At 44.3% G+C, this 17,738-nt stretch overlaps 1 protein-coding gene and 1 pseudogene across 1 annotated transcript; one reads left to right on the top strand and one right to left on the bottom strand.

Moving 5' to 3' along the window:
* Positions 1-1,084: 1,084 nt before the first annotated feature.
* LOC119517162 (GPI mannosyltransferase 1-like) lies at positions 1,085-8,987 on the bottom strand. Its single transcript, XM_037813741.1, is given in 4 exon segments — positions 1,085-1,126; positions 1,176-1,332; positions 7,712-8,546; positions 8,549-8,987. Coding segments are annotated over 4 exon segments (1,473 nt in total).
* Positions 8,988-15,196: 6,209 nt separating this feature from the next.
* LOC119517163 lies at positions 15,197-16,917 on the top strand (annotated as a pseudogene).
* The last annotated feature ends 821 nt before the right edge of the window (positions 16,918-17,738 follow it).

Genomic DNA, 17,738 nt, shown 5'->3' on the forward strand with positions numbered 1-17,738 from the left:
TCTGACTTCTAGCCTTAAAACCATGAGCCAATAAATTCTTGTTGTTTAAGCCAACTATATGGTATTTGTTTTAGCAGCCATGAAACTAAAACAAAGCACAATATGAAAAAACAGATAAAACTAAATATTGACACAGGCCTGAGAAGCCAGAACCCCCCATTGAGCTTCTTACCCCTACATCCCCTTTAAACCCATGATACACCTCAAAGGCAAGCTTGAAAACCATGGGTCTAATGCCTGAATGCCATTCTAATGAGTTAAGGCTCTGTTGGGAAGAAAATTTAAAGTTTGTGAGCAGGTAATTGATATAGCTATCCTTTAGAAAGATTATTCTAACATATCTGTGTAGTCTAAATGATGGCAGAGAGATGCAAGCTGGAGGACCAAAGAGAAAGCTACATAACAGGGAAGTAAACACAGAGCAGGAGTGAGGGCCATAGTGAAAATGCCAAGAATGGAATGATGGACAGCTGAATAGGACCTGTCACCTCCCAGAATGGTGGGGCAAAAGAGATGGCTTTAAGAGTCAAATCTGGCAGTTTCTTGCCTTAATGACTGCAGTGAGTTCAGTGAACACAACAGGAGGAGTAGGTTGGGAGAGAAAACAGATAATAGATTCTGAGGCATGAAAAAAGGCCCATAGAACTGTCCTCCAAGCAGGTGAAATGCTAGAACTTGGGAGAGAAGTCTTGTTAGGCAAGACCTTTTAGGAGTTATCTAAACAACACTAGTAATTGGGGGTGACCAGAGCAGACAGGGGAGGGTAGGGAGAAGACTAACGTGTTAGGAGAGTGTGCAAAGAACAAACCCTGGAAAACAGCGGCCTGGGGCTGAGCTGAGGAATGGGAACCAGGGAAGGAGCAGCAGGCAGAGAGGCAAGGAGACCGAATATCATCGAAAAACTGGCATCGAGGGATCCAAATGAGCGGGAGCGCAGAAACCAGCGAGGATGAAGGCTGCGGCTGAGCCGCTGGATGCCGCGATCACCAAGTAACAAACGCTGTGCACCTACTACTCGCAGGAACCACCTTTCATTGTGAGCGGCTTTACAAGAGTAAGACAACTACGCTCTTCTTCCACCACGTCAGCTGATACAGGCGCTGCTGGTGACCTGCCCGGGGAGAACCTGGGGGACGTGAGGGGTCTAGACGGCCTGAGGAGGTGGAAAGACTTACCGGAAGGCCGACCTCCAGGCGGGGCCCGGGAAGACGATGGCCGGGCCACTGCCACAGCTCCCCGCCGGCCCTGGAGGCTGGGGACCACCAGGCCGCGACTTGCGCCAGCCAGAGCCACAGGGTCCAGTCCCCAGCCCCGCCGCCCACCAGGCAGCCTCTGCAGCGCGAGGGCCTGTTGCAGGCCGGAACCGCATGGCCCCCGACATGCCCCGCGCGCGTCGTACGTCACTGCGCCGCGACTCCAGGAAGCCGGTTGCGAGGCAACGAAACTAGGCCGCCCTCCCTCCGCTGACTGAGTCCGGGTCCGCCAAGATAGTGTTCGGTGAAAGGCAACAAGAGCACATCCTGAGGGCCCCTCCGTCTTTCTTCACCTCGCATACCGGGGGAATCCGTTTCCATTGCCCTTTTCCCCGGGAGGGGGAATTTAACTCAGTCCCAAGTTATCCCCGCTCCCTACATTAGTGACGTCCTCAAAGGTTTTGGCCCTTTAAGAGCCCCGAATTCGCCCCTCGGATCTGATACTTGGAGGTGCGAGGTTTTTCGGAGATCTCCAAGAGCAGAGAACACCTATACATAGTTGGAGATTTCCTATGTTTTTCTGTTTCTTTTCAACGACAGTTTTGCCTGTTCTTAAACTTAACGTGAATAGACCCAGACAGTAAGTAATCTTCTGTGTCTTGCATCTTCCATTCACCTGATGTCTGAGAGGTTCATACATGTCGTTGCACGCAGCAGTAATTCATCGTTTTTCTAACTGTGGAGGAGGGTTTCTCAACCTGGGCATTTTGATATTTTAGGCTGGGTAATTCTTTGTTGTAGGGGTCTGCCCTGTGCCTTATAGTATGTTAGCATCATCCCTGGCCTTACCCACTAGTAGCACATCCTCCCCCCGAGTTGGGAAAACCGAAAATGTTTCCCCACATTGCCAAATTCCCCTATGGGGGAAAAAGATCATCCCCCATTGAAAACCATTCCAGTAGATGGATATTTGGGTTGTTTCCAGTTTGGGGCCATTGAATAAATCTATGAGTATTCCTGTACCTGTCTTTTGGTGGACTTAATCACTCATTTTTATTGGGAAACAAGGGGAATTGTGAGTAGGAGTTTGTTTACCTTTAGGAGATACTGCCAGTTTTCTAAATGGTTGAACCAATTTACAGTCCTGAGAACAATGTATGTGTGTTCCAGTTGCTTTACATCCTGACATCTGGAGAATTTAAATTTCCTGCTTTTGAGTTTGGATATTATTTTTATTGTGTATTTTATCCAGCGTTTGCATGTTCTTTTTTTTAATTCAATTTTACTGAGATATATTGACATACCATGCAGTCATCCATGATGTACAATCAGTTGTTCACAGTACCATTATATAGTTGTGCATGCATCACCACAATCAATTTTTGAACATTTTCATTACCACACATTAAAAAAAATAAGAATAAAAGTTAAAGTAAAAAAGAACACCCCAAACATCCCATACCCCCCATCTTTCCCTATTATTCATTTACTTTTTGTCCTCATTTTTCTATTCATCTATCCATAACACTGTATAAAGAGTGGGATCCACTAAGTTTTCACAATCACATGTTCACACAGTGTAAGCTATGTAGTTGTACAATTGTCTTCAAGGATAAAGGCTATTGGGTTGTAAATCAACAGTTTGAGGTATTTCCTTCTAACTATTCCAATACACTAAAAACTAAAAAGGTATGTCTATATAATGCATAAGAATAACCTCCAGAATGACCTCTCAACTCTATTTGAGATCTCTCAGCCACTAAAACTATTTTGTCTCTTTTCTCTTCCCCTTTTTGGTCCAAGAAGGCTTTCTCAATCTCATGATGCCAGGGCCAAGCTCATCCCCACAAGCCAAGTCCCATGTTGCATTTGCATGTTCTTAATCCAAGGGAGCTGTTTTCCAGGGCCACCTTGGTTCATCATATTGAGTAGATCCGTACATTGCATCTTCTTGTACCTAGATGATGGAGGCCATTTCATTATTTAAGACAAAAGTCCTCTCTTCCCTCACCATTTTACCTCAACATTTTTTCTTAGCATCACCTCTTTCTTCTTCCTGCCTCTCTGAGCTATATCTCCTCTCCTTTCCAAGACTAGCTCCTCCATCTCTGCTTTTTATCTCCTCTACCACTCATTTGAGTATCTTCTTTTTCTTATATGTTCAGCCTCTCTACTGTTCCCTCTCCTTTTAACACTTGTACTTCCACAAATGACCCTCATCTTAAGGAATAAAATAAGCAGTTCTCCCACCAACTATCATCCTGTCTCTTTTCTCCTATTCCCAGTCCAGTTTTTTGAAAGGACAGTCAACACTTGTCATCTCCACTTCTTTATTTCTCCTAATCCACAGATAGCCAGGTAAAATACAGGACACAAGGAATATTTAGGAAATCCTTATACTATAATTATTCATTTACCTGATAATGAAATTTAACTTAATATCCTGTGTTTTTTTTTTTTTTTTTTTTTTTTTATCTTCATTTTATTGAGATATATTCACATACCACACAGTCATACAAAACAAATCGTACTTTCGATTGTTCACAGTACCATTACATAGTTGTACATTCATCACCTAAATCAATCCCTGACACCTTCATTAGCACACACACAAAAATAACAAGAATAATAATTAGAGTGAAAAAGATCAATTGAAGTAAAAAAGAACACTGGGTACCTTTGTCTGTTTGTTTCCTTCCCCTATTTTTCTACTCATCCATCCATAAACTAGACAAAGTGGAGTGTGGTCCTCATGGCTTTCCCAATCCCATTGTCACCCCTCATAAGCTACATTTTTATACAAATGTCTTCGAGATTCATGGGTTCTGGGTTGTAGTTTGATAGTTTCAGGTATCCACCACCAGCTACCCCAATTCTTTAGAACCTAAAAAGGGTTGTCTAAAGTGTGCGTAAGAGTGCCCACCAGAGTGACCTCTCGGCTCCTTTTGGAATCTCTCTGCTACTGAAGCTTATTTCATTTCCTTTCACATCCCCCTTTTGGTCAAGAAGATGTTCTCCGTCCCACGATGCCGGGTCTACATTCCTCCCCGGGAGTCATATTCCACGTTGCCAGGGAGATTCACTCCCCTGGGTGTCTGATCCCATGTAGGGGGGAGGGCAGTTATTTCACCTTTCAAGTTGGCTTAGCCAGAGAGAGAGGGCCACATCTGAGCAACAAAGAGGCATTCGGGAGGAGGCTCTTAGGCAAAATTATAGGGAGGCCTAGCCTCTCCTTTGCAGCAACCGTCTTCCCAAGGGTAAAACCTACGGTAGAGGGCTCAACCCATCAAACCACCAGTTCCCTATGTCTGTGGTCATGTTAGCAACCATTGAGGTGGGGTAGGCCAATACCCCTGCATTCTCCACAGGCTCCTCAAGGGGGCACTACATATTTTTTTCCTTTTTTTTACCCTTTTTTCCTTTTTAAATCAACTGTATGGAAAAAAAAATTAAAAAAAAATAAAAACAAAAACAAAAAAGAAAAACATACAATAAAAGAACATTTCAAAGAGACCATAATAAGGGAGTAAGAAAAAGACAACTAACCTAAGATAACTGCTTTACTTCCAACCTGTTCCTACTTTACCCCAAGAAAGTTACCTAATATCAGCTATACTTTTAATGAGCAGATTGGTCATTCTATTCTAAAGTATCAAGTTTGAAAGGATCCTTGCCTAATTCCTCTCTGCTTAGAATTTTAGAAATGCAATTTGGTGTCAAAAGAAATGATGACTGACCATTATTCTTTGTGAGTTGTTTAATATCTCCTCTGGTCCTGAAAGCTGGATAAGTAGAAAATATTCAATATAATTCTTTAGCTGGAAAATGCTTAGTATAGTCTTCAATAGCCAATAGGAGAAAAAAACTTTATTAAGATCACTTCATTCAAGCAGCCTTGAGTTATTCTGACCATGAAAAGCCCTTGTTAAAATAACTTGCTCTTGTTCTACTCTCAACAACAAAAAACTTGCTCTCTGCTCCCAGGAACTTTCCCAGCATTGCCCACAGGAGGAAATCACCATATGGTTTGATAAAGAACTGGCTGTTTGAAAAACAAACCTGAATGAGGGGAGGACTTCAGGACTTCAAGATAACAAGGAAATGCTGACAGAGCAGCTTTCTCTCATATATATATATATATATATATATATATATATATTATATATATATATATATATATATATTTTTTTTTTTCCTTTCTGCTTTCTTCTGGCTTCTGGCCATTTCTTTGTCTGTTTGGGGTTATAAAAGCCCAACCAATTCTTCTCACTTTGAACTGGACTTGAAAGGTTTTTCTTTCCTCCAATTTCTTGTTGAAGCATCTTCAATAAACTCACCTTCTCACCAAAGAAAGAGACTTGTTTCTCTGTTTGATGCGGGATTGGGGGGCCTGACTAACTGGGACAGGGTTTTCTACTGGTAACAGTCCCACAGGTGTTTCCTCACAGCCTTTGAAACCTGAAGGCTCTTAGATACTTTGGAGGCAATGTTTTTGAAGACCATGGTGGTATGGATTTCCTCTGCAGGTGAACCTCACTGAAACCCCACCACAGTACCTGCACACCTCCGTCCTCCACTGCCCAAAGTCCTCAGCACATTGTGCCACACATCCCCAGCAGACTGAATTCACTGGCTGTGTTTAACTTACTGTTTGTGTCCAGTACCTGCCATCTCATGCATCTTCTTGTGGGGCTTGTGGAGCTCATCATCTTCTTTAATCATGGAAAGCCTAATGAGAACAGCTTGGACTCTTGATGAGTTTCTTTTCTGACTACTTCCTCCACATGTGGTGGGAGTATCTGTTCTTGCTCTTTGCTTTCAGGTTCAAAATCAGAAACTCAGGAGCCATGGACAAATGCCTGAATAAGAATATCTTTTCTGAATGGAGGCCAAAGCCAGTCCTTTCCAAAAATGGGAAATTCCTACTTTGACATGTACTGGTGTTGAGGTCACTTCTGTGAAGAAACAGGGGTTGTCTTCTTCTCCAGGCAAACTAGGGGCTTTGAAGGCACATGACTTGTGCTCCATAGCTTGACCCCTGGCCCTCATAGGCCACTTGTTTTCTGTGTACTTCTGAGCATTCTTAAGAGTATTGACTGGAGATGCCAATCAAGGTGGCACCAAAATCACAAAGGAGCTCCTCCTTTAACAGGCTTCCAAAAGATGACTGACAGTCAGTATGAGGGCCCCTGGCCCTTTCCACCAGGCTGGCAGAGGAAATGTAGGCCCCAGGGGAAACATACCAGTCCAGTGTCTGGAGTTCTGCCCAGATGGTGTGTAGAGTGGCCACCTGGCAACGAGGGCCTGAAAAGCCCTCTTCTGGTATCGAAGACAGCTCCTTGGAGCACCTGAAAGCTGAAGCTACTTTTCTAGGTAGGTTGCAACTGTTTTGAAGGATGTGAAAGTTCCAGATATCCTTTTTACTTGCACCCCATGAAGACCCCACCACGGCAGTCTGCACACCTCCGTCTGCCACTAAAAAAGTCACCCCAGCCCGGTGTACTGCATGTGCACAACAGCTTGCAGTGTTCAGTCAGGTCCCATTCACAACCAAGTGCATTAAACGCCCTGCAGATCTCCTGCATCATCTCTTGGGGACCCTGGGAGATCATGATCTTCATCCTCCATTTAAAGTTCCATGAGCATGGCTAGGCCACCTGAGGATTGAACTTTTCTCCTTGGTATTTCCTCTCCCCTTTCTCTTGCTCTCTGCTGGCATACCCTAAGCATATACTGCTTCAGATAAACTTCATGAACATCCTATGGCCCCTTGCAAGTCCTGGATGTTGCCAGAAGGGGAGGCTGGCTTCACAAGAAAATTCTGCTACTCACCTAACATATCGTGTTGCCCGACGTGGACAGAGATTTTCTTGGAAACACCAAGGGAAAATTGTTTACTTCAGGGTCCCTATCTCCACTGTAGTTGCTGTGGGCAGAGGGTGAGGCCTGGATGGGCTGCAACAAGGCCATCAGGTAAACCCTCACTTTTAATACAAAGTAAACAACTTACCCCGACATAACCACAGAAGTATTATTTAACACTTTACATCTAAAAAGATAGACTTTTAGAACATTTTGTGAGTTTTGAAAGTTGCCAGGAAAGCTTCAGAAAGAAAAAGTGAGGCTTAAAAGATAAGCACACACACAAGAAGATAAACACAGCTTAAAACAGTATAGTATAACTGGAACAAACACTGGCTTAGACTTTATATCTCTTATCTGCATTCCTCTATTTTTCTACAAAAACCTTTTAGCATCTTACGATTTTATCAACCTTCCCAATTTTCAACAAATAACCTTAACTTCCCATCAGGTCCCAGATAAACGAGTCTTAAGACTTCCTAGAGGGTGAACCTCAATTATTTTTATATATGAGGTGAACATTCACTTTAATTTCTGTTGGAAGACTGTTTTAAGCTCCAAACTGATCTCTGACTAGAGAGTTTACAATGTTCAAAAATTTTTTCCCAAAACTCTCTTCTGGTCCACAAAGAATAATCAGAATGTAACAGGCAGACAATCTGGAGCATATATTAGTCATATTTGATTCTATCAAAGGTTCCTCCTTGTAATGGGAAATGATTTGAATCAGGATAGAACAGTTGATAAGAAGGAAGAATAAACCGGCTAACCAAATAAACAGAAAGGTGTTCTTTCCTTGAAACTCAAGAACATACGCAGGAGCCAGCCATAAGGCCTGCCCTATAAACCATAACATGAGGAGAACTACAGCTCTTTTCCAAGGTATCCTCACTAGTGGCATCACAAGGGGCAGTAGGCAGAGGTACCATAGAAAGTACTGGGAAGTACAGACTTTGTTAAAAGTCACAAAAATGGCTGTATGAAGGAAACAGCAAAAGATGAGGTCTCTGTAATAGGCAAAAGAAACGGCTGAAAGCAAGACGAACTGTGGAAGGAACGCAGCAATTCCCAGGGAAAAACTCCACTTGCTTTCGGCAGTCAAATACAGCATGTAGAAGTATGGAGAAAAGTTGTGGCGGATATCCCGCCTAGTCAGGTGATAAAGGTAGGTGTGCTCCAAAAATTCCCAGCCATATTTATAGTAAAAACCGAAACTCAGGGCCAAAAAGGTGAGCCCAGCAACTGCTACAAAGAGCAACACAGCCCGATTACACAACCTCTTCAGGAATTCGTACAAACGAGCCTTAAAAGAATACCGGGATTGACGGAGGTCTTCATTGCCGCGTTCTGGCTGCAAGTGGAGGGCTATGGGCAGGATGTAGGTCACCGGATACATTTTCATATGCACCGCGAAACCATAGGATACGGCGGCACACGCGATCAGCCTTTTCTCTACTAAGTACAGGGCCATAAGCACCAAGGAGGCGACGAGTCCGCATTGCCTCGGCTGGAGACCGCCATAGGTAGGGGGTTAAGAAGCCAAAAGACACAGTAGCCACAAGCCTGGCGGCGTCCCAGCCCCTTCAGCAGCAGCAGGCGGTATATGAGGAAGGCGGTGAGAAGGTCGCAGCTGATGAAGAGAAACTTTCCCAAGAGTTCACTGAGATAGATGCTGGGAGTGAGGAGCTAACCCAGCAGCGGGGTGTAACGGTAGGTGGCCCTCAGATAAGGGGAGCGCCCTTCCGTGACAAAGCGCGCGGCGTCCGTGAAGACCTGGGAGTCGATGTCTGTGTACCTCACAAGCATGGTCCGGTCTTGGAACACCCCGTAGAAAACCAGGGCGACTCGCGCAAGGAAGGCCACACCAAATACCCCAGCAGGGGGCATCCGCAGGTTCATGAGCCCCTCTCCCCACGGCCCGGTCGAGCCCATGATGTCACGAGCGACAGCCGCTCAGCTCCAGCTCCAAACTGCCTGCGAATCTCTCACCTCCGCTTCGGTTCCCCACTCAGGTCTCCGGCGCAACTCCGAGCTACCTCTTTTGTAAGAAAACTTGTTCAGTCAATTTCCCCTGAAATAATGTATCACAATTCTTGTTACTCGAAGAGTTGCTTGAATGGATTTTGATGTTTCATTGCAGTAGGTCAGTGTTAGACCCACCTCAGAGGTAGGTGCTCAGTCTTAGGCTTCAAACCACAATAAAACTAATGATCAGATTGCTTAATAGATGAAATGTTACCTATTTTTTTTAACCCCACATTAAAAAAAAATAAACCCTACATTATCTTTGAGTCACAAAATGAAGAAATTAATAAATGTTCATTACTATCATAGTATAGTCCCTTTGCTTCTACTAAGAACAAATGTATTGAGAAATAAAGATTTTAATTGTAGAAATGCAGGTCATTGCTCATTCAGGCTTCCACATGTGTTAAATTGCACATAGCATGTTAGGACATGAGACTTCAGCTTAGATCTAATCACTATATCTCCACCCACTCTCATTGCCATGAAATTATTTTGGAAAAAAATATACTGAATCTCTAAGGTCAGCAAAATGAAAGAAAATGGAAAGTTGGTGTAAAAACAGCAATATTTGAATAGGGCAGCCTGGTGACACAGGTCTGTTAGAAATTCTACCATTCTCTAGTTGATCCTGAAGAAGACTTTTCTGTTCTTGAAGCTTCGGTTCCCACGTTTGCAAAATGGTACTGATAAATACCTTTCCTGGTTGCCTCAGATGCTTGCTGGATGCATATAATCCTTTTGTTGCTCGGTGTGGACACAGACCATGAGAGGGTTATTTGGAAATCCTTCACTGGAGACGGCCAATGGCGTCCGGAAAACTTCTCTTAGCTGGGAAGGCACATGGCTGGCGTCTGCTCCAAAGTTCTGGTTTCTATCCTGTGTTTTTAATGGCTAAATCCAGCAATCCTATTTAATCCACAATTCTACATAAACTATTCCCACCAAGCTCATTGATTCCAAATGACACTTCCCGACCTTATCTAGTTTGACTCCTCCCTAGCATTTGACTAATTTTCTTTGCTGAAATATACTTTTCCTTTCGTTTCCATGACACCACTCTCTCCTGGTTTCCCTTTTCCTTCTCTGGCCACTTCTCAATATTATTTCCTGGATCAGATCCTCTTTCTCCACACAATCCTTAAATGTTGGAATTCCTTGGTTCCAGTCCCACATTCTCTTCTCATTTATACCATCTCTCTGGCAATCTCATCCATTTGCATGGCTTTATTTTGTTAAGAACTGTGAAGGGTCTGGAATTTTACCCTATTTACAAGTGAATACACTATCTATTCCATGGATGTTGATAGAAGACAAGAGATGCTTGGATCAGAGACACAAGATTTTATTACTCTCAGCAAAAGCAGTAGCCAGAATGTCAGCATGATGTTTGCCTCAGTTTCTCCTTCCCCACCCCTAGATGGATGCCTGCTCATGCAGTGGGTTGCATTACAGGAGAGGAACACTGAGCTTGGGAAATCACTGAATATACCTCATTTTATTGCTCTTCACTTTATTGTGCTTCAGAGTGTGGGAACCCAGGCAGCCGCCTACTTGACCAGGACAAATATTAAAAGTCATCAGACCTCCCCAGGGGAGGAAAAAATGTATTGTTAACAAAGCATTGAAACTCCCCTCCCCTGATCACTGTTGATAACAGAGCTCCACACCCTTGTGTCACAAGACCCTGCCAAAACTCTGTTCTCACACCCCCCTGTCCTAACCCTTATAAACCACTGCCTGGTACCCCCTGCTTTTGCGGAGCGGTAACTTCCATCTTTCCTGGGCCACTGCTGCTGCGGAACCGTAACTCCTGTAAGCCAGTCCTATTCAACTCACGTGTGACTCTGTGCCTGGTGTGTTCTTGGTCCTAGGGCTAAGCTGGGTTGTGACAAGAGATACTGTGTTTTTTACAAATTGCATGTTTGTGGCAACTGTGTGCTGAGCAAGTCTATCAGTGCCATTTTTTTCCAACAGCATGTGCTCATTTTGTGTCTGTGTCACATTTTAATTAAGAATGTACATTTTTTTTAGACAGAAAGCTATTGTACACTTAATAAACTATGGTATAGAGTAAACAACCTTTATATGCACTGGGAAACTGTAACCAAGAAATTAGGATTTAAGAGCTGATTATCATTACTGAATTTACTTTCTAGTATATTAGAGTAGACAGAAGGAAATACCTGACCTGAACTGTAATCCAGCTGCCTTGATCTCTGATAATGATTGTATAGCCTTTATCTTGTGCCCTTGTGATTATAAAAACCTTGTGACTAACCTTCACTTGTATCCATTTATCCAGTTTTTCTACTTTAGATTCATATGATCACCCAAAATGGGCCTGCCTGACATGCACAGTAGCTTAGACTTTAACCTACGAGTCACCTATACCTCATTATAATACTAAAAGTCACGCCCATCATCATATTAAGGCCGCCATTTTCTTACATACATTCTGTGACTAAGCATGTAATCAAACTGTGCATGCTCAACAATTAAATCACTTCTAATTACATCCTCTAGGGCCATTGTAGTCATTATCCTAAAACCTGCCCATCTTTTGATGCTATAAAACTATCAAAATTACTGCAGTTCAATGCGAGATGATATTTGGAAACCACATATCAGATAAGGGTTTAATACCCCTAATATATAAAGGAATCCTACAACTCAACAACAGAAAGACAAACAATCCAATTTAAAAAATGGGCAAAAGATATGGACAGACACTTTTCTGAAGAGGAAATACAAATGGCACAAATACATATGAAAAAATGCTCAGTTTCACTGGCTATTAGGGAAATGCAAATCAAAACCACAATGAGATATCATCTCACACCTACCAGAATGGCCGTTATCCAACAAAACAGAAAATTAAAAGTGCTGGAGAGGATGTGGAGAAAAAGGCACACTTATTCATTGTTGGTGGGAATGTAGAATGGTGCAACCACTCTGGAAGACAGTGTGGCGATTCCTCAGGAAGCTAAGTATAGATTTGCCATATGACCCAGCTATTCTATTGCTAGGTATATACTCAGAGGAACTGAAAGTTAAGATAGGACCAGTGTTTATTGCTGCATTATTCACAATTGCCAAGAGATGGAAACAGCCCAAATGTCCTTCAGAGGACTAGTGGATAAACAAACTGGTATATACACATGATGGAATATTATGCAGCTGTTAAGACAGAACAAAGACATGGAACCTATAATACGTGGATGAACCTTGAGGACATTATGTTAAATGACGTTAGCCAGAAGCAAAAGGACAAATACTGTATGGTCTCACTAATATGAACTAACATTAATGAGCAAGCTTTGAGAGTTAAAAGCTGATAACACAGGCAATCAGGAGCTGGAAAGAGGGTAGAAATCAGGCATTTGATTCTGAGGACTACAGAAATGTTCAGCAGGATTGATTGTATAGATCCATAAATAGATAACCTAATACTGTGTAATGGTAGCACAATATTGTAAGTACACTGAACAAAGATGTCTGTGAGTAAAGCTGAAAGAGGTGGGATAGGGGAATGTATGGTACCAGAAGTAAAGATAGATGATAAAGACTGGGACTGTATAACTTGGCAAAAACTGGAGTGGCCAATGACTGTTACTAAAGTTACAAATATAAAAATGTTTTTACACGTGGGAGAACAAATGAATGTCAACCATGCAGAGTGTTGAAAAAGGGATGGTATTTGGGAAAAAACATAATCAAAGCAAACTGGAATCTATGGTCAACAGTAACATTGTAATATGCGTCCATTAAATGTAACAAAGGCAATATACTAAAGCTAAATGTGTATGAGAGGGGGATATAAGGGAGGGATATGGGATTCTTCGTAGTGGTGTTTTCCGTCCTTACTATTATATTGTATTGTACGACATTTTATTTTTCTTTTTATCTTTTTTGTTATTCACTAAAAAAAACTTTTTCATATTAATCAATATGTTCAGCTGCTGACTGTGGTGATAAACATACAACTATATGATGATACCATGAACAACTGACTGTATACTGTGAATAATTGTATGGTATGTGAATATATCTCTATAAAAATGTAGAAAAAATATAAATGGGGTAAAAATGCTAGAGAAAACATGGAGAGAGGGATGTACCTATTTACTGTTAATGAGAAGGCAGAATGGTGGTTCCACGAGAAGCTAAGTATGTGGGGACCATAAGGTCCTGCAACCTCATTGTGGGGTATGTACTTGGAAGATCTGAGAGCAGAGACATGAATGGACATGTGCACACTGGTGTTTATGGAGGCAGTATTCATGATTTGCAATGGGTGGAGGTAGCCTAAGGGTACATGGACTGAGGAACAGAATGGTGAACTGTGGTGTATGCATCCAATGGAATATTGAGCAACTACGAGAAGGAGTGAAGCTGTGAGGCACGCAACAAGGTGAATAGATGCTGTAGACAGCATTTTGAGTGAAGTACGCCAGAAACAAAGGCAAACACTATAATGCCTCACCAGTATGGACTAACTACAATGTGTAAATTCAGAATTGAATCTTAGAGCACAGCCTAACAGCGGAACGATTATTGTAATGGTCCCTAGACTGTAAGCTCTTTCAGCAGTCAAATCTATTCTTGAATTGTAATGGCTAGCTCCAAACGCTGAGATGCTGATCCCTTTGTGTATAACCTGATTAGTCTATGGAACATTGGGTATCTGTGTGACACCTGAAACTCAGAGCTAGAGCTGGGCAGGTATGAATGTTAGTATTAGCACCTATAGCAACTGTTAAAAAAAAAAAAAAAAAAAAAGCTGAAAAAGAGCCCAGACTTCAATTAGAGATATGAATGAAGCAAATCTGGTTAAGACTAGGGCAATTTGGGCCAAAGGGTAAAGGCTGAAACTGACTGTGTTAAAACTTCAACTTCCATGTGAGACCAAGGGAAGAGATGTCTATTTGGTGCAGGATCTATATTTTCTGTGCAATATAACTTCTTCAGTCAGTTTGTTCAAACACCACAATTACATGGAACTTTGAATAGGAAGTGAGATATGGTAGGTTTCTATAGGTTAGAGTGAAATAGTGACACATCCCAAAGTAATTTGGGTAGAGAATAAAAATATATATGCAAGGCCCCCCTGAGGAGCTGGAGGAAAATGCAGGTTGGACTTCCTCACCTGAATTGTTGCTGATGTTCTTACAAACATTGAGGACTGATGGCTTGGTGTGCCGAGCCCTCTATCTTGGGGCTTGCCCTTATTAAAGCTCGTTACTGCAAAGAAGAGGTCAAACCTGCTTATAATTGTGCCTAAGAGTCTCCCCCTGAGTGCCTCTTTGTTGCTCAATTGTGGCCCTCTCTCTTTAGCTAAGCCAACTTGGCAGGTATACTCACGGCCCTCCCCCCTATGTGGGATCTGACTCCCAGGGGTGTAAATCTCCCTGGCAGCACAGAATGTGACTCCCAGGGATGAACCTGGACCCGGCATCATGGGATTGAGAACATCTTCTTGACCAAAAGGGGGATGTGAAATGAAACAAAATAAAGCTTCAGCGGTTGAAAGATTTCAAATGGAGTTGAGAGGTCACTCTGATAGACATTCTTGTGCACTATATAGATAGCGCTTTTTAGGTTTTAATGCATGGAAATAGCTCAAAGTAAATACCTGAAACTATCAAACCCCGACCCAGTAGCCTTGAATCTCAAAGACGACTATAACAATGTAGCTTACAAGGGGTGACAGTGTGATTGTGAATACCTTGTGGATCGTACTCTCTTTATCCAGCGTATAGATGCATGAATAGAAAAATGAGGGCAAAAACTAAATGAAAATAGGGTAGGATGGGGGGATGATTTGGGTGTTCTTTTTTACTTTTAGTTTTCATTCTTATTCCGATTTTTTCTGGTGTAAGGAAAATGTTCAAAAATAGATTGAGGTGATGAACACACAACTATATGATGGTACTGTGAACAGTTGATTGTACACCATGGATGATTTTATGGTATGTGACTATTTCAATAAAACTGAATTTAATTTAAAAAAAGAGTCAAGGCTACTGGTTGCCAGGTTCTACAGGGCCACTGAATGCAACTGCAGCCTGGGAAACTTTGACAGTTTTGGGCATGGGGTGGGGGGCATTGTGGGGATGGACCTGAAGGCCCTGGGTAGGCATGGGGGGCAGAGTTCCAGGGGTGCTAGATACCCCCTCATTATCCAGTTGTGGGCCCACAGTGAGAGCATCCAGGCACAAGTCTTGGTTTTCACAGGTGGGGGCTTGTGGCTTCAACAGCCACATTCTGACCTTTGTGTACCCTATCAGGCTGGTGCATGTCAATGAGGACACCGTGGAGCTGATCTGGGGACCGATGGCATCTGCATTCCCTACCAACCAGGTCTGCGCGGGGCTGGAATTGGAGGTTGTTAGAGGAGAGGATAGCACAGGTGCAGGTGGGTGGGAGCCCTATTCTGACCAGTGGCCATCAGTCAGTTCTTCTCTTAGTTTTACAAGTCTCATTTCTTCCATCTATCCATTCATTTCTTCACCATCCCATCAATCCATCCATCAGTGCATTCTTTAATTTTTGTGTTGACTTGAGAAGACTATGTCCTGGATGCCTGGGTTTGATCCCAGTTCAGCCAATTAGCTATGGAACGCAGACAAGTTGTTCAGCCTTTCTGCCTGAGTTTCGTCAACTGGAAATGGGGGTGATAGCTGCACCCACTCCATCAGGTTGACCTGAGAGTTAATTGTGATAATGTAACGCTCCTCCAGGCAGAGGAGGGTCTCGGTAAGCACTAGTTTTGGTCAGACTGTCCACGTAGATCCTGACCACCCACTGTTGTTTGTTCATCTTCTGATCCATTCAGCGAACAGACATTACTGAGGGCCTACCCGTATCACAGATGCCAAGATAAGCTCTCTGCCCGGAGGGAGCTCCCCGGCTAGGGGGAGACATGGGGCATTTCCCTGGGAAGCAGTGTGAATAGAAGTTAGATCAGGACACGGTGTGTTCAGGGGTGGAAGAAACCACCTGGGGATGAGTCCAAATCCGACTCTGCCTTCCATGCCCCCTAGGTGAGCCAGGCCAGCTGGTGGGCCACATCGTCCAGCAGGACCCCCGGCGCCGCTTCGATGGTCACCTCAACCAAGGCGCCGACAACAAGGAGATCGCCAAGGATGTCTTCAAGAAAGGGAACCAGGCCCACCTCAACGGTGGGTGGACACCTCTCCCCAGCTCCTCACGGCCCCCTTCTTCCCTCAGCAGCTCCTTCCTGGGGGAGAGAGGAATGAGGGGAGCTCCCCCCACCTTCAGAGAACACCTCCCTAGGGCTCCCCCAGTTCCAGGTCTTATGGTAAAACAAATCCTTGGGAACCAGCGAGGATGGTCTGGCCTCAACCTCTGAGTCAGGGGCCGGGGCAGGCTGAAGCTCTGCAGCTCACCACCGCTCCCTAGGCGATGTGCTGGTGATTGCCGAGCTGGGCTACCTGTACTTCCGCGACCATGCTGGGAGGGAGGGAACGTGTCCTCCATGGAGGTGGAGGGCTCACTCAGCCGCCTGCTGGACATGGCCAGTGTGGCAGTTTACGGTGTCGAGGGGCCAGGTGTGTGTGGGAAGGCCTGAGTGGGGAGAAGGGAGCTCCCTGCCACCCTCTGCCCACTGTCCTGCTTTCTGCCTCCAGGAACTGAGGGTCGGGCCGGGATGGCTGCTGTGGCCCACTCTGCTGGCAGCTGTGACCTGGAGCAGTTTGCACAGATCCTAGAGAAGGAGCTGCCCCTCTATGCCCACCCCGTCTTCCTGCGCTTCCTGCCTGAGCTGCACAAGACTGTCCCCACCCCTATTCTAACGCTCAGGTTCCAAACCTAAGCCCTTGCTAGTTTCCTTCTAGAAAGATCTGGGTGGATGACATTTGACCTTCACCCACAGCCTTACAGAGTAGTTGGTAAACTGACCTCCATTGTATGGGTGAGCAGACTGAGCCTTCAGAGAAAGGCGGTCCATCCCATCCTTTTGTTAATGGAACAAACAGCTACTGGTGCCTTCTAGCTGCCAGTCACTGTACTAGGCCTTGGGGATACAGGTAATATGTTTTGACAAGGCCTTTGCATTCTTGATGCTTCTAGAGCAGTGCAGGTGGGTGGAGGAAAAGGAATTCCAAAGGTGATGAATGGAATACAAGTGATCAGGCTGTCCACAAAGCAGATGAAAGGGGGTTTGGCTCACTGCTGGGAAAACTGGGAAGTTCCCTGGAAGGTAATGTTTAAGCTGAGACCCGAATGAAAAAGATTTGATGGGGGAGGGAGGCATTCCAGGCTGTGGGAACAGCAAGCAGGAAGCTCCTGAAGCAGGAAGCAGCTTGGGCCCTGCAGGGGTGAAAGGGGGCCCCTGCAGCTGGAACAGTGCGAGGGGCAGGCCGTGGCATGTGGTGGGATAGAGAGGCCAGCAGGGCCCAGGACACAGGGCAGGATCTCGGCCGCTGTGTAGAGTGGGAGAGGACTGGGGGTGGGGAGAGGAGAGCAAGGGCTGTCCCGGACATCTGGGTGAGGGACATGCAGTTGCCCACTCACGCCCGCAGGGCAGTGCTCTCCTTCTAGCTGTGGGTCTGTGATGCCTCTTAGAAGTTCTCTGGTGGGCGCCTAGAAGCACTGAGGCTTGTGCCCAGACCCTGGCCTTTCCTGGCTCTCCCC

Source organism: Choloepus didactylus, chromosome 21 (genome assembly GCF_015220235.1).
Source record: "Choloepus didactylus isolate mChoDid1 chromosome 21, mChoDid1.pri, whole genome shotgun sequence".
Lineage (NCBI taxonomy): Eukaryota > Metazoa > Chordata > Mammalia > Pilosa > Megalonychidae > Choloepus > Choloepus didactylus.